At 43.2% G+C, this 17,968-nt stretch overlaps 1 protein-coding gene across 2 annotated transcripts in view; it reads left to right on the forward strand.

Annotated features, from left to right (window-relative positions):
• The first annotated feature begins 4,218 nt into the window (after positions 1-4,218).
• The window catches only part of Ube2q2 (ubiquitin conjugating enzyme E2 Q2), a 71,478-nt gene continuing 57,728 nt past the window's right edge, over positions 4,219-17,968 (forward strand). The window contains exon 1 of one of the 2 annotated variants that reach the window (XM_008823418.3): positions 4,219-4,642. In XM_008823418.3, the coding sequence (XP_008821640.1) occupies positions 4,451-4,642 (192 nt within the window). In that variant the 5' untranslated portion in view covers positions 4,219-4,450. The remainder of the gene's footprint in view (positions 4,643-17,968) is intronic. The other variant, XM_008823416.3, reaches the window with a different exon arrangement.

Consider the following 17,968-nt stretch of genomic DNA (forward strand, 5'->3'; position numbering starts at 1 on the left):
TAAACCGGGGGGCGGGGGGCACATGCTTTTAGCTTTTAATCCCAACACTCTGGGGGCAGAGGCAGGCTACCCTGTCTCCAAGAAAGCAAAAAAAAAGGCATATATATATATATACACACACACACACGTGTGTGTGTGTGTGTGTGTGTGTGTGTGTGTATGTGTTTATGCCAGAGAGGTCAGTGTTGGATGTGTCTTCCTCAGTTGCTTCCTATCTTCTTTTTATTATTTTGTCTTCTTGAGACAGGGTCTCTATGTAACCCCAGCTGGCCTGAACTTGCTATATAGAGTAGGCTGGCCTTGATCTCATAGATATCTGCCTGCCTCTGCCTCCTGAGTGCTAGTATTAAAGGTATGTGCCACTTACCTTACTTTTTGAGGCAGGGTCTCTTACTGATTCTAGAGCTCACTGATTTAGCTCAACTGGCTGGCCGGGGAGCCCCAGGGATTCTTCTGCCTCTACCTCTCCAGTGCTGAGATTACAGGTATGATATGACCTACCATGTCTAGCTTTTAAACATCTTAGAAACTTCAGGGCTAAGGTATAAAATCTCCATGCGCTATCCCACAAGCACGTCAAATTCAGCATCTTTTTCCTGCTGTGTCAATGGCACCACTCCCTTCCAGCCATGTCTTCAATGTTACTTTGAACAAACCCCTCTCTATCCCTTCATTGTCTCTAAGGTCTGGCAGTTCTACCACAGAAATGCCCCTAGCATCAGTGTGATCCTTTCTATTCTACTGCCACTGCCCTACTTCAGTTTTTCTCACTACTGACTTGGACTCATCTAAAAGCTGTTTTTTTTTTTCAATTAATTTTTAAGTTAGTGTAAAAAATAATGGGTTTCATTATAATCTCTCTCTCTCTCTCTCTCTCTCTCTCTCTCTCTCTCTCTCTCTCTCTTTGGGCATACTTGCCACAACCTCTCTCCTACTTTACAGGGGTTCCAGGAATCAAACTCATTAGGCTTGGTAGGAAACATATTTACCCACTGAGCCATCTTGCTGGCCTACACCTGACTTTTTCTTTTGACATGGGTTCTAGGTATCAAACTCAGGTCCTCATGCTTGCAAAGGCAAGAGCTTTATTGTTTGTTGTTTTCTTTTTCTTTTTTTATGAGACAGGGTCTCCCTGTAGCACCAGCTGGCCTGACCTTACTATGTAGACCAGGCTGGCCTTGAACTCACAGATATCCACCTGCCTCTTTCTCCCAAGTACTGGGATTAAAGGCGTATGCCACTATGCCTGGTGGCAAAAGCTTTATTGACTGAGCTATCTCCTAGTCCCTAGTATGGCATTTTCAGCCACATGTCTTTATATTTTGTTCTTATATGTTCCTCTCTCTTCCTCTCCTATGCACCTACTCAACTCTTGCTGGTTACCTTCATCTTAAATAGTCCCCCTTTCTTCTTTCATGTCACATGCATTTTATTACTCCACCCCTTTAGGATTTCTTCCCCTCCTCTCATAGTCCTTTCTGCTTTTATGTATTCCATTCCCTCCTCTCCTGAGTTAGAGTGACCATCATAAAGGGTTCAATATAGTTTGGAGCTGGAGAACCTTACAGCTGGGTACAAACTGCCTCATTGTATTATGGATAGGGACCTGGGGGTGGTGGTGCACACCTTTAATCCCAGCACTCAGGAGGTAGAGGCAGGTGGATCTCTCTAAGTTTGAGGCCAGCCCTGATCCACACAGCCAGTTCCAGGCCAGCTGGGGCTACACAAAGTGAGATCCTGTCTCAAAAAACAAAACAAAAAAACACAAGGTTCCTGAGGATTGACACTAGAGGTTGATTCCTGGCTTCCACACACATGCATTCATATGTACACACAGACACAGACATAAACACACAATTTTTAGAAATCAGTGGTAGGCCAAACTAGAGAATCTGGGTTTTCTCCCTTCTTGGTGACTATTTCATTCTCCTAAACTCACTTTCATCCTCTTTGTATTCTAAAGCCAAATTTTAAAAGTGATACTCTCATTAAAAGAAACTATAGTTCTTGGCATGTATGTCAGGTCTCCAAAATGCTGAACTATATACACAGGAGTGAAGTCTGCTGGGAGAGTTCTTGGAAAGATTCCCATGGTTTAGCAGGAGATAGGGAAGAACATGTCCTCTATGTCTCTGAATATTATGTTTGGATATGACTTGCTTTCAGCCTGACAAAGGAGATTCAAAGAATAGGAGCTCTTGATGATTTTATTAAGCACCAAGCCAACCAATCCTGGAGACTGCTCTGCTTTGGACTTATTACATGAAGCCACGAAGCCATAATTTCTTTATTGTTCAAGCCATTTTCAATGAGTTTTCTGTTATTTGCAGGCTGACACACTACAAAACAGTATTTTGTTTTTGATGTTATATATTAAGCTTCTTGAATTCAGGTAATCATGTTCTTATGCCTTTTAGGGCTTGGTACAAGGCAGATGCCCACCCCTAATAATTGTGAAATTAATATATGTACATATCTCTGAGATGTAACATGTAAGAGCAATTGCAATACAGAACTTGTTTATTGTCCTACATCATTAAAAGATAAAATAAAACTTAAGTAACCTGTTTAGACCATACCTAGTTCTGACCAGAATGCTCCCTTGCTTCAAATCCTTGTCTGTGGCTGCCATATCAGTTATGATCCTGAGCATAATGGACTGAAGGAAAAATAAAGTAAGTTATATCTGTGCTTAGTGTATCAATAACACCAATGCAGTATGTTATTTCTAGCTCAGAGCCCAGGACTGAAACCCCTTCTTTCAGTCCCAGTGAATAGTGTTTGGTATCATGAATTTCCATAAGTAAAAGTTTTACATGCACAAGCATTTTTCTGTAAATACTTGGATTCTGGAAATAATGAATTCTAACTTTTATTATATTCTCAAAGGGATCCAGCCTCCTAAAGGCTAAGAAGCACTGTAACATGATATAGCGCCTCAGAAAAAAAAGGAAAATAGTGTTTCCCAATTGAATAGTCTTAATGTTATCCTTGTGTGGTTGTCATCTACCTGGGTCTGTAAACTAAGACTAGGGTATGTCTGTATGTCAGGAAGCAGGAGACATTCAGGCCTCAGGGCTACCTCAAGACCAGTGTAAAGAGAAAATATAAGGAAGGTCCCTGTTTGAAAACAATTTTTGAGTTGGTAACATGAGGGCATTAAGCTAGGTACTGCTCCTTTTCAAGCTAGAAGCCGGGTGTACTGCATAGTTTACATGTCCAGGAAGCTAGTCCTGCCTTTAGAACACATTACTACATACACGATTAACTGCCTGCCCAAATTATATAGTATTCCTTTAGACTGCAGTGCAGGCCTTCATCCATTTTGGGGGCATCTATAATGTGCCAGGGATTGTGTTAAGCGCTCAGGATTCAGAGTAAGAGCAAAAATGATATTGGGTGTCTGCGATGTAATACGTTTTCCCCTAGATTCTAGGGTTACAGCTCTGAATAAGACAAGTATCTGAGGCAGAGACAACAGGGAAATAAGCAGTAAGTTAACAGAGTGATGGGATACTGGTGCCCGCATGAGAGTGATTGGTCAGGAAGGATCAGTTTGAGACATCTTAGCTGAGACCTTAACAAATAAGGACCTGCCTGGGAAATAGGGCAAGAGCTCCAGGTAAGAGCTCTTATACGTCTGTTAGAGCACCGGTAGTGTTTATGAGAAAGACGAATCATGAGAGATGGGAAGAAGCTAATGGATTGATCGAGAGCGGAGGGGGCAGCGAGTCCGGCAAGGTGCTCCCAGGAGCACAGCCCAGAAAAGTAGTGGGTGCTTAGCGCAGCGCCAGACCACCGGCGAGAAAGGTGCTCGACGTGCGCCCCTGCTCTCTCACCGCCGCCACGCCCAGATCAGGTGAGTGGGTGGCCCACGAAGAGCCATGCACCGGAGCCACCTCCCGGGGCCCGCGCGCTTCCGCCCGGCGCCGACGTGGCCCGCGCTCTAGGCCGCACACGTGTCTGGCCTGTGGCCGGGGACCGCCCCGCGCAGGGGGCTCGGGCTCCTGCCAGTGCGCCGCCGCCCGCCCCGAACCTCCAGCGGGTGTGTGCGAGGAGGGAAGCCCAGGCGCGGGGCGGAAGGGGGCTGGGGCAATGGAGAGGAGGGGGCGGCCGGGCGCGCGCACTGAAGCAGCGGGCGCGCGCCGGGGCGGGGGCCGCCCTCTCCCAGGCGGAGGCGGGGGCGGTGTCGCTGTTGCCCTTTTAAGCCGCGGGGCCGCCGCCTCCTGCGGGTGGAGTCGGTTACAAAGGGAGCAGCCGGCCCGGCTACCGCACGGCTGCCCGCCGAGGCCTCGCGCCCTCGCCATTTTCCAGCCGCACTCCGGCGCGGCTCGCGGCGGCGGGGAAAGGCGGAGCCGCGCGGGCCGGCCCCGCGGGGCGGTCGCGGCCGTGACGGCGGCTCCCGGCCCGGCTCCCTTTCCTCACCCCTCCCTCCGGAGATGAGGGGAAGATGTCCGTGTCAGGGCTCAAGGCCGAGCTGAAGTTCCTGGCGTCCATCTTCGACAAGAGCCACGAGCGATTTCGCATCGTCAGCTGGAAGCTGGACGAGCTGCACTGCCAGTTTCTGGTGCCGCCGCCCCCGGCGCCGCCTGGTAGCCCGCACTCGCCGCCGCCGCCGCTCACACTCCACTGCAACATCACGGTGAGGCGCGGGGCCGTATCCCCGCGGGGTCGGGTGAGGGCTGCCGGGGGCGGCCGAGGCCCGGGACAAAGGGGAGGCTGCCCAGGAGGCCCTGGCGCCGCGGCCCGCCCCTTTCCCCACGGGCGGCTGGGCCCCGCCGGGGCTGCTCGGGGCGGAGGAGGCGGAGGCACGTCGCCGCTCCCGGCGCGGCCGGCTGGGGCTGTTGGCCCTTCGCGGCCCCCGTCGCCCGGCCCAGAGGTGGAGACCGCTGCGGCCGGAGCCCGCCGCCCGTCGTCATGGCCGCCCGAGGCCGGCCTGCTCCGGGGAGTGCTGCGAGGCGGCCGGCGCCCCAGTGGGACCGGAGGAGGCCCTGAAGTTTTTAACTGCTCCTCCTTCCGTCAGGCTCCCTCTGGTCCCCGCCAGTTCAGCCGGATCTTGTTTCTAAGTTGGTCTCTGAGGACACACGGACACTGAAAACCCAGTCATTTAAGGAAAAAAAGTTGAGGATGCACCCCCGGGATGGCTGGGTCCATCCCTCTCCCCCAACCTGCGTGTCGCTAACGTGTGTCCACGGCGCTTTGTACCTTACTTGGCGGCAGGTGGAGCGGGTGCGTGCAGCCCTACCTGTGCGGCAGCCTGGAAGTGACGGGGGGTAGGAGATGCTGCCCAAGTTTGCCACCCAGAGGGAGCAGATGGTCACCGCAAAGCTGAAGACACGCGCAGAGTTTGCTCTGGTTAAGCAGAAAGCCTGTTAGCTTGATAAAATATTGAAGTATTAGCTTCTTTTTTTTCCCTATAGACGTGTACATGAGGCTATTCATTGTGGATTTGATTGCACGTGCAGAATATACTTTATTGCAATAGGAGTCACGCTGGTAGTTTAAATATGGCTAAAACAGTCCGTTGTCTTTAATTCCTTTCTGTTAAATGTGGTGGGAATTTCCGAAGGCCTTGACGTTATAACTGACCTTAAAATAATTGCCAGACACTGAAGAACGTGGGTACTGGGTAGAAAGGTATGTCTCGCAAAACCAAAGACCGTGCTGTTTGGTCAAGTGCTGTAGTGAGGAGAGAATTCACTTTCTCAACGCTGATTGAGTAGTTGTGGGCATTGGTGTATCACAACTTGGCAGACCAGCCCCTTCTTTGAGAATTCATCTTCTTGGAGAGTTTTGTACAACAGTGTGAGAACTACTGTGACAACTGCTGTAGTGTTATGAAAGCCAAAGGGAGTAACTAATTTTGGTTAGTGAGCTGAAGGTGTGCCTCAGAAAAAGCTCTGGGGAGTGGAGCTTCCATAGGTGAGTATGAATTTGGAAGGCTAGAGGAAGAGCATTCAAGACAGAGGAAACTCCACCCAAGCAAGACACTGAAGCTTGAGAAAGTTGACTAAAAAGTGGATTTAGGTGTGGATAGTTAATACTCAGACTTGAGAAGCCCAGGATGTAGCCTGGTGAAGATTTTCCAAATATGGGAGACAGGAAGTTACCAGTATAAAGTAAATGACTGAGGAGACTGGTCTGAATGGCTTTGGAGGGTGATTATTCTGGTGGAAGTTGAGGTATGGCCAGGAAAAGGTAGGGCTGATTTAAATAATAGGCTACTAAACTTGTAGGCTGAGGGGACCTACAGATTTATTAATGTAAATGGAGAAACTGCCTCCGGGCCTGGAAGCTGTGTTGTGTTAGGAAATGTGAGTTTTTGGTTATTCTAGTGACTGTTGGGTGGTATGATTGCTTTGCTGGCATTTAATACCAGGGGTCCAGGGATTATAAGTGTTTTGTTATGTTTAGGCCCTCTGCCATGTCAAAGAATCACCCCACCTAAAATGCCAGCAGTGTCCCCATGAGATCCAACTGGGAGACCTATGGGACAGACAGAGCAGAATGAGGACCTGGATTGGGTAGAAGTGATAGAAAGAGGCTCAGACACACTGAGGGAAAGACGAGTTGATGTGTACAAGGGTCATGATATTGCTAGTAGCAGTTATTAAAAATTGAGCTACTAGTGAATTATGACAGACATTATCAGAAGACAGTTATGTTTGGTTTTCAGTATGAGTGTGTGCTAGCTTTATTATGGAAAAACAAACATACAAAGTTTAGTAGTGTAGAGAAACATGTACCCAACCTCAACTATGGCGTAAACTTTTGGGCAGTTTTATTTCCTATGTACCCCACCTTGGATTGTTTTGAAACATATTCCAGCTACATCATTTTTTTTCCTGTAAATGTTTCAATATGTCTCTGTAAAAGGTAGACTTTTATTTATTTTTATTATTTTTACCTTATGTGTATGAGTTTATTGCCTGCATGTATGTGAGTGCACCCGTGTCATTGCTATGCCTTGGGTGTCAGAAGACTTCGGATTCCCCTGGAACTGGAGTTAAGGACGGTTCATAGCTGCCATGTGGGTGCTGGGAATTGAACCCAGGTCATCTGCAAGAGCAGTCAGTGCTCTTAACCGCTGAGCCATCTCTCCAGCCCCAGAAGGTAGACTTTTAAAGCATGATGTTTGATAATCTACCCAACTTGTTCATATTGATACATTTGCTCAGAAGGGAAATAGGAAGGGAAAAATGTGGTTGGATTTCATATGCCAAGACCCTATCTACTTGGTTTGTGCTTTGTTACTCTAAAAAGTTGTCGATCATTAGTGAGTTGTCCTGCTTCTTTTCCTTTGTAGACAACTGGGTATTTATTGACCTCTTCTATATAGCAGCTCTTGCCATTTCCAAGTTACCAAAAGCATCCTTGGATAGTTTCTGTAATGTTTGAGTGAAGGGAGGGAGAATCTCACTTTTACACACAAGCATACCAGTTTCTAAATAAGCTTCTGAAGATACTGTGCCACTTTCTCTTAATCTCCTGCATCAGCCATTTTCCCCGTGTGGAATGTGCCCCTGACCTCTGCCTTGTACCTTTCCATGGTTGATTGCCCCTCAAGACTCTTCTGGGTCATGTGCAGTTCATGGTAATATTTTCCCTTCCTCGTCTTAGTTCTTATCATTTCTGCTTTGATGTTTTCTTATGTTCTGTTACGTTCTGTTGTCTTTTTTTTTTCCTTTAATGGTGAGAATATTGTGTAATTTATATGTTTTATTTTCAGTTCAGTAAATACTTGTTCTGTTGATTTGTATGGCCACTGGTGGTTCTAGCTATATTTTGTTCAAGTAGACTTTTACCTCCCTTGAAAGTTAGCTGCTAAGAATTTATCAGTTGGGTGGAAACAACATCAAAAAATTTGATGGGTAGGGCATAAATACTTAAAAGACCACTGAGGACTTGATAAGAAATCTGTAATTTGACTACATATGAAGGATAGTGTAAGAAATAAAACCAAATAGATAGTTTCTTTCTAGGCCACAGAAATTGAGCTATTTTGTTGTTGTTGTTGTTGTTTGTTTCATAAATTTGTCCTGATCTTGACTGTGAACCTCAAGTAGGCTTTATTACATAGTTTCTCCGAACTCACGAAAGATCATCTGTTATACAAACTTAAGTATTGTTTTCTCCATTTCACTAAACAGACCTAATTGCTAGTCAGCACTCACACCCCAAAGCCAAGCAGCTTATTGTAATAACCTGTGTAGCCATATTGGGAGCTAGTATGTAGCATTCCTTTAGTCCTTTTAAAATACTCCATCTGGCAGTTTCTTTGCTCCTTTTCTCGGGGAGTAAAGAGATGCTGAGACAGGGTTTCCTTTTGTAGCCCTTGCTGGTCTGGAACTTGCTGACTAGATCAAGCTGATCCTGGAACTTACCTGCTGCCTGCAGAGTGAGTGCTGGGATCACAGATGTGTTCTACCATGCCTGGCTCTTTTTATGGACTTGTTGGAATTTTGGAAGGTGTGTGTTGGTCAGAGGACAAACTTGATGTTGGTTCTTGCCTTCTATCTTGTGTCAGCTCCCTTGTTTGCCACTGCACTAGGTACTCCAGGTTAGCTGGCCCGCTGCAGGGGCATTCTGACCCTACCTCCTGTTTTGCCATAGGAATGCTAGGCTGGAATTATGGAGCGAGGGTCTGGATTTTACGTGGGTTCCAGGGATCCAAACTCTGGTGGTCAGGTGGTCAGGCATATGTGGCAAGTACTTTTACTTGCTGAGCCATTTCTCTAGCCCTACACCTTGGTTTTTGAGACTCTGTCACCTTGTGATGCTCAGTGATTGGGCCAGAGAATCACGTGTCTTTGCCTCCCCAGCACTGGGATTATAAGCTGTACCACCACACCAGGCTTTATGTGAGTTCCAGGGACTGAACTGAGGCCCTCATGCTTTCATGGCAAACATTTGACCAACTGAGCTACCTCCCAGGCTCCACCCCCCCCCCCTTTTTTTTGTGAGGCAGAGGCTTATGTAGTCCAGGCTGGCCTTGAACTTGCGTTAAAACTGATGACCTCGAATCTTGAGCCTCCCCTTCATGTGTGTTCTACCACATACCCAACAGCATTTGGGAACTCTTGCTAATAAATTGTTTTGAGTTTAAAAACAAAACAAAACAAAAACCTCCCTCAAAAAATAGATTAGTTGGTATAAAAATAAAACTTTATTCCCCCCCCCCTTTTTTTTTTTGAGACAGCATCTCAGTATTTAGCCCTGGCGGGCCTGGAATACTATGTAGACCAGGCTGGCTTCAAACTCACAGGACTCTACCTGCCTTTGCCTCCCAAGTGCTGGGATTAAAGGCATTTATTCTTTATATTATTTGTATATACTTATTGTTTCTGCATGAATGAATTGATTACCAGGCTAGTTTTGGTAGAATATTTTTGTTTAGCTAATTTCTATTCATTATTGTCAAGCCACTCCCCAACAGCAAGATACTGAATTAATGTTAGCCCTGAATCTAGGAAGGAGAGCTGTAGGCATTACTTAGTGTTCAGGACCTTAAGCACATCATTTCTTTGGTTGTTTCTCTATAAAATAGTACCCTTTGCCTTGGAAGAGTATAGAAAAGCTCCTTGGCAGCAATACTGTCCTATACTGTACGAAGGAAAGTGGTGGTTTTGTTTGGCTGAGCAACCTTTGAGAATACTTTGAGCTAAGTAGTTCAGTGGTAGAGTGCGAGCCCTAGCTATCAAAAAAAATTTTTGCTTTGTAGCATCTTTTTATGGGAAGTAAGGCAATGCTCTCTTCATTTCAGTTTTTCTAATCTTTGTACTGATAAAAAGTAGTTCAAAGTTGTGCAAAGGAAACAATGAACGGACCTTGAGTAGGGTCACCTTTTTTTTTTTTTTGGCTTATCCTTCTGGGACAGATTAACCTTTCCAAATTGAACTCATAAAGATTCTGTTGGAAACATCAGAGCTGTCTTGTTAAGCTCCTAAATTGTACTTTTGAGCCAGAAACAGTCATTGTTTTAATTTATTTGGCCAGTTTATAATAGTGGATCAGATTCCTGGTGGTTATCTGCCCCTCTCCCCATTTTTAAGCACTTTGAGAGAAATTTATATATGAAGAGGCTTAGGGTTCCCTTTTATGATGCTGGTGTGTACCTTAGTAACTTTTTCTTTTTTTTTTTTTGGTGATGGTGGTGGGGTTAAACTTAGACCTCAAAAACGGTGATATTAGATAAATGTTGGCTAATTGAGGGAGGGGGTAGTGATTCAATGGAAATCACTGCTAAATAAAACAAGACTCTTTCCTCCAAGGCTTTTGGAATATTGGTCTGTGATAATCTTCTGAAGACAATTACAAAGAACAATGCCTAATCCCAACCACTAAAGTCATCTGGGAGTATTTGCAGCCTGGTTAATTCAAATAATCTTATTTTCTCTGCCTCAGTTCACTTAGAAAGATGTTCTGAGTAGTTATAATTTACTGCCTACTTTTCAATATTTAAGCAACTTTTAAAATGTAATTTTTTTATGTATATGAGTGTTATGCCTGGATGTAAGTGCACCCGTGTCATGGCAGTGCTCACAGAGGACAGAAGAGGGCATTGAATTCCCTGGAACTGGAGTTAAGGAGGGTTGTTAGCGGCCATGTGGGTGCCGGGATTCAAAACTGGGTCCTCTGCAAGAACAGTCAGGGCTCTTAACTGCTGAGCCATCTCACCAGCCCACTATCTAAGCAACTTTTATATTGTGGAGACATCTTTGCATATTTCCTTAAACCAAGTGTTAATCCTTTTACTCTGCTTTTTGTGGACTCTCGGTTAGCCATTTAGTTGTTTACTTGGGACTACTCACATACTTGTTTTCTTGTTATCAGAGTACTTAAAGTTTCATTAAAGTATTAGATCATAATGCTGCATTTCTGAACCTTCAGTAAGAAGCATATCTATCTCAAACCAACCAAACAAAAACCTGTGCTATATCTGAGATGGCCATGTCCTATCTTTTGGGAAGATACTTAAAACTGAGCATTCTGGTGGCCATGGAGTTAAAGCTCCATATTGGAGGCTGAAGAGATGGCTCAGCAGTTAACAGCACTTGCTGCTCTTGCAGAGGACCTGGGTTTGATTACCAGAACCCATGTGGCAACTAACAACCATCCATAACTACTGTTCTAGGAGATCTGATGCCCTCTTCTGACCTCTGTGGAAATTGCATGACACAAGTGCCCTTAAACACATGCATGCAATACACTCATACACATAAAAAATATATTTTAAAAACTTGCCAGCCAGGCGTGGTGGCTCATGCCTTTAGTCCCAGCACTTGGGTGGCAGAGGCAGGCGGATCTCTGTGGGTTCAAGGCCAGCCTGGTCTACATAGTGAGTTCCAGGTCAGCTGGGGCTACAGGGAGACCCTGTCTCAAAAAGACCAAGAAAACAAAACAAAACAAAACAAAAACAATGAAAAAGTTGCCTTAAAGCTCCATATTGGTTTTTTAATGAATTTATATTTTAAAAAAAAGTGTTATTTCTGAGCAAAACTTCTTAAACAACAGGTAAAGCAAGAGGTTAGGCTGAAGAGATGGCTCCACAGTTAAGAGTACTCAGTGCTCTTGCAGAGGACCTGGGTTCAAATCCCAGCACCCACATGGTAACTAACAACCATCTGTAACTCCAGTTCTAGGGGATCCATTGCCCTCTTCTGACCTCTGTGGTCAGTGCAGGACATGGGTGCACTTATATACATGCAGGCAATACAGACATGAAATAAACATAAAATATTTTTAAAAAAGAAGTTGGCCTGCTCATTCTTGAATGTTGCCCTAGGTTAGGGGCATTTAGGAGGGTGATGGTAGAAGTGATGAATTTGATTGAAATTTGTGAACATATGGTAATCTTCCTGGTGATAGTTACACACAGTTTCACCCTACAAGTTTTAACATCACAATAAAATATCAGTATGGAGGAGTAATTACATGCTTAGGTGATTGTTCTGTATCTGTCTTTAAAATGTTTAACTGATTAAAAAAAGTTGTCAGAAGCACTTAATCATTCATTGTTAGTAGAAAAAATTGCCTAGGATTTTTGAGCACCATCTAATGTTTAAAAGCTGGCGTATCATCAGTCATTTTTTTTTTTTTTCGTTTAAAAAACTTAAAAGCCTTGCAAAAATGTTAAAGGCTTAGTCGTAGAGCACTTGTCTAGTAAGGGTGAGGCCTTAGGTTCCATCCTTAGCACTTTGGATTTTTGTTTTGTTTCTGTTTTGAGATAGGGTCTCCCTGTAGCCCCAGCTGGCCTTGATCTCACTGAGATCCTGCCTTGGCCTCGGGAGTGCTGGGATTAAAGGCCAGAGCCATCATCCTATTTGGATTTTATTTTTTTAATTAAAAAAAAAAATTTTTTTTTTTGATCTTTTTGAGACAGCGTCTCCTCGTAGCCTCAGCTGGCCTGGAACTCACTATGTAGACCAGGGTGGCCTTGAACTCATAAAGATCCGCCTGCCTCTGCCTTCCAAATGCTGGGATTAATTAGATTTTTAAAATACAAACCTTGAAGTTATTACAAAGCTTGAAGTATAAGAGGTTGGAAATAGTATAATACAGAAGTTTAAATTTTTTTTATCACTTTATAAGCTTTTCAGAGTAGATTGTCTTTTACTCTTTTTTTTTTTTTTTTTTTTTGGTCTTTTTTGAGACAGGGTCTCCCTGTAGCCCCAGCTGGCCTGGAAATCTCTATGTAGACCAGGCTGGCCTTGAACTCACAGAGATCCACCTGCCTCTGCCTCTGCCTCCCGAGTGCCGGGACTAAAGGCGTGCGCCACCACACCAGGCCTAGATTGTCTTTTAAATATAAATATGTTAAATGAACATCGAACATGATCCAGAGTTTGTGCTGAAAGTTTAGCTTCCAGGGGTGGAGGTGGATATTTCATAATATAGAAAACAAAATGTTGTGAGAAATTTAGCAAGTTGAGAAGCAAAACTGGAAAAAGTCACCTCTAATTCTACCACTCAGAAGACACCACTAGCAAAATTTGGATCTTTCTGATTAACTTTTTTTGCTTATATAGCCTCCTTACTTTGGAAAATATATGAGATGGCTTTTGTAATCTTTTCACTCAGCAGTATAGTGGATCTGCAGCCTAATGTCTTTCTACAGTGCCTTCAGTTGTGTCCTGTTTTCTGATAGGACAAGACCATCTAATTAGTCATATCTCCTAATACTGGATATGCTTGTGGTGGCTGCTTCATTTTTTTTTTTTTTTTCCTATTTTAAGTAACTCTCGGAGCATCAATAGATGGAATCCTTATGCGTATAGGTAATGTCCTTGGACAATTTCCTAGAGGTGGTGACTTTTAATTCTTAGTGCTGATTTGGGTTTCTGAAGATGAAACAAATTACATTGTACTACATACGAACTTTTCCTTCTAGCCTTTCAGCTTTTATTATGATTGGTAAAAATGTTAGCCTCGTGCAATGAAGTGAGCATGGTAGAAGTAATTAAAACCCTCTAAGAAGCAATTTGGCACTTAATGTATTCTGTTAGGGCAAGGTGATTGCTGGCTACCCCAGACTGGCCAGAATTGTACCTGTGACCCCAGTTGTCCTAAAAAGAAAGTTCTAAGCTGAGGGAAGACTTTGTTTTTCCTGGCTTCCCCAGTGATAGCTCATCAGTGGGAATGGGTAGATTGTTAGAGTCCTTTGGTTGTTTAGGCTTTGTGTCAAGGGGAGAGAGGGAGCAAAACTAGTCCCTTTGAAACCATTTACGTTCATATCAATAGAGAATGCTCATGTTTCTTTCAAGGAAGAAGTAGAAGTGGTGGCAGGAGAGAAGAGGGGAAGGCAGCAGTTCTCATATTTGGAGGTTAGGGCTTCTTTACAATAGGATATATTGAGGGTCTAAGAAAGTTTAATTTTTTTGAATTGTACCTATTGATATTTATCCTTAGAAATTAAAAAGTATTTAAAATGTTAACAAATCATTACTGTTAGATTTAGAAGGACAGAGAAAGAATAATGTTTAGGTAAAAGACCAGTTCTCAATCTAGCAATTACCTTGCTGTTATAAATGTGTTTATGGAAAAAGCTAGCCAGGCATGATGGTGCATGCCTTTAGTCCCAGCACTCTGGAGGCAGAGACAGGTGGATCTCTGAGTTCAAGGCCAGCCTGGTCTACATAGTGAGTTCTAGGCCAGCTAGGGCTATAGGGAGACCCTGTCTCAAAAAGATTAAAAAAAAAGGAAAAAGCCATTTATACCCCCCCCAAATTTAGAATGGTAACAATCTACATATTTTTGTAAATTTCTTTGCTCTGTCATTTGCTTCTGCATTTAGTTTGTTATGATACTTTGTTTTGGTTGAAGCAGCATGAACAAAACCTAACCTTAGATATTTGGTTTATGATATAACATCACACATTTATCATTTTAGTTGGTATCATCTAAACATTGATAATTTCATTATACAGGATCAAAACATACTCCTTATCTGTCACTATTAGTGTCATCAGAATACTCCATTGAAGCTACTGGTGGCTTCCAAAGTGCTAATGTTTTCCTCTAAAGTTGTAATTTCAGTATTGGCAAATATACTGTCCTTTATTTTCTTGGAAGTGACAGGCTGTCTCTAGTCATTTTTGAGAAAACATCTACCAAATACCCAAGTTGGTATAATAACCATTGCACAGTTGTCTTTTCAAGTAAAAATGGTTTTATTTGTATGGTTAAAAACCTCACACTCAGTCACATAAGTGTTTCATAGGAATATTATGTATTTCCTATTTTTCACCTGTAGTATTAAAAAAGATACATAAGATTTAATGGACATAGACATGACTTTTACTGTTTTATCACAGACATTCTTAAGTAAAACTTGATCTTTCATAGCTTCATCCCTTTTTTTTTTTTTTTGGTCTTTTTGAGACGGTCTCCCTGTAGCCCCAGCTGTCCTGGCACTCACTATGTAGACCAGGCTGGCCTTGAACTCACAGAGAGCTGCCTGTCTCTGCCTCCCGAGTGCCGGGATTAAAGGCGTGCGCCACCATTTCCAGCATCTTCATCCTTTTAAACTCTTGGAGCGCATGACTACTGGTAGGCTGGTGGTCTGACCTTTACTTGGGTGAAGGTAACAGCAGTTTTACCTGTTACTGTATTTACAAATGTGAATATAGTAAAAAAGGCAGTTAACAGTATTCTTGTAGAAAGGTTTGTACCCAGGGGTCTGAGGCCTCACTTTGAGAAATGTTAAAATAAGTGGCTTAGATCTGCTATCTAAACCCATCTTTCCACATACAGGATTGAGAACACAAACATATTTTAGGTAGAACCAGTCTCATGGTCCCTAAATTGTTTTTAACGTCGTTGTGAGGCATTTCAGCCCACAGCACAACTCACAAATTTCATTTCAATATTTCTAGATAAATACTAATCTATACAATGAACTTCTAAATCTGTTTTATGAAGGCTAAAGAAAACCAAAACAGTAAAAATTATCAAGATGCTGTGTTCCCAAGCTAGGCCAAAGAATCTGAAGATGAAAATACAGTATTTAGTAAGTGCCTTACTTTAGAACAGGATGAGTTCTACAGAATTTACCCTTTAGCCTGTAAAGAGATTTGGAACCAGTAAGAGATGAGAAAATAAGAGCAAATCAGTCATTGCTGGATAGGTCCAAGACCACCACGGAGGTCCTAGTTCAGTACAGTTGCTGCTTCATAAAAGATTTGGTAAAATGCTCAGGAAATATCCAGTTTCCATGGATTTACCTGTTATAATGAGGTTATAGTTCCAGAGCAATGGCTCTTTAAAACTGTATTTGTATAAAATACTTTTACATGACTTAAATGTAATTCAGCAGCTAATATCTACCAGTAATGTTTTCCCTTGATTTCTAATAAAAAACAGTACAGTGAACAGAACAGATGTTTCTTAGTGGGTGAAACTTTGTAATGCTTTGTTCATTAACTGTAAAAAACAAAAACAAAACCCCACTTTTTTTTTTTTGGTCTTTTTGAGACAGGGTCTGGAACTTGCTGTGTAGACCAGGCTGGCCTTGAACTCACAAAGATCTGCCAGCCTCTGCCTCCCAAGTACTGGGATTAAGAGCAGTTGAGACCACACCCAGCCACATCTGTATTCTTTTTTAAAATATTTATTATTTTTTATTTTATGTGTATGAGTGTATTACCCGCATGTATGTGAGTGCACCCATGTCGTGCAATGCCACGGAGGTCAGAAGAGGGCTTCAGATTCTCCTGGAACTGGAGTTAAGGACAGTTCATAGCTGCCATGTGGGTGCTGGGAATCGATCCCAGGTCCTCTGCAAGAGCAGTCAGTGCTGTTAACCGCTGAGCCATCTCTCCAGCCCTACTCTCCAGCCCCACACATCTGTATTTTTTAAAACACGTACTATAGCATTTCTTGGTAGTACTTAGTTTGTGTGATAGAGTAAGACACTGGAATTTTATGATGATTGAATTAACAATAGATCTATATTCTAACAAATAAACTTAGAAACTTAAAGATTTATTTAATGTGGGTGTGTGTTTGCTTGCATGAGTTTATATATACCACGTATGTGCAGGAGCCCGTAGAGGCCAGAAGAGGGTGTCGGATTCCCTTGGACTAAAGTTATAGGTGGTTTGACTCACAATTTGGGTGCTAGGAACTGAAACTTGGCCCTCTACAAGAGCTGTAAGTGCTCTTAGCTGTTGAGCCTTCTCTCCAGCCCCTAAACTTGGAAGTTTTAAACAACAAATGTTAGTGCACAGTTTCTGTGGATCAGGAATCTGTGTACCACTTTCCCTGGGTTCACTGGCCCAAGGTCTTTCCCAGTGTAGTTGTAGGTGTTGATAGATAATTCAGTGGTCTCAAGGCTGGAAAGGGAGAGCATCTACCTCCAGACTCACAAAGTTGTTGGCAGGATTCATTTCATAGGGTGTTGGCCTAACCTGAGGGTCTCAGTTTAGTTGTTAGTCCTTTTTCAACTTGTGGCACAGGGTTCTCCATAGGGCAGTTCACCGTGTAGCAGCTGGTGTCCATGATAGGAATTAATTTGAGAAGTGATAGATCAATACTTTTGATGTTGTTAGAAGTGAGTGACTAAGTCCAAGGGAGGGGATTTTGCAAGGGTGTAAACACTGAGAGGAGGTGAGGATTATTGGGGCCATTTTATTTGTTTGTTTTGAGACAGGGTCTCCCTGTAACCCATGCTGGCATGGAACTTGCTTTGTATACCAGGCTAGCCTGGATTTTATAGATATCTGCCTGCTTCTGCCTCCCAGTGCTGGGATTAAAGGCATGGCCTACCACACCTGGCCTCTACTGGGCCATTTTAGAGGTTGCCTTCTTCTTTTTTTTTTTTTAATCATTATTTTTCTTAAAAATTTTTTAATAACTACATGATTAGAAGGAGCATTTCATTGCAGCTTTAACAGATTCAGTAACACTCCAGAGCAAGGGTACATCTCTTTCACAAGCGGCTGTAAGTTTCTAGGTTCACAGTTGAATTAATATAGTTATACAATATTGAACTCAGGATAAGCCCTGTAAGACATAAAATTGAATGAGTTTTTAACCTTTAAAAAAGATCTCCATTTCATTTTGGAAGATATTGTTCCTTGCAGAAAGACTCATTGTTTTTGCTACTAACACTGAGATGTTGGAGCATGCATCTCTAATCTGTATGTATCTGATTATTGCTAGTCATAATCGGTTGCACTTGGATCCTTGGCCCCTGTGTATGTCTATAAAATCATCAGGCTGCCTTTTAGAACATCGGAGAACATCAGTGATGTGTCTGTGAAGAGACAGTCCATTCAAGGAGAGTGACTATCTCAAAAACCCACCTCTATGGCACTTCACTTGAAATCTGAATGAGGACTGTGGCAGGACTGTGTTGCTGATCATTCTGCCTCTAACACCTGCTGTATTTAAAAAGCAATCTTTAAGGGCTACTGTTGTAGCTAGGTGGTAAAGCAGCCTGTAATCCTTGGGGGGCTTAGGTAGGAGG

Source organism: Nannospalax galili, unplaced genomic scaffold (genome assembly GCF_000622305.1).
Source record: "Nannospalax galili isolate Female #2095 unplaced genomic scaffold, S.galili_v1.0 scaffold28, whole genome shotgun sequence".
Taxonomy (NCBI): domain Eukaryota; kingdom Metazoa; phylum Chordata; class Mammalia; order Rodentia; family Spalacidae; genus Nannospalax; species Nannospalax galili.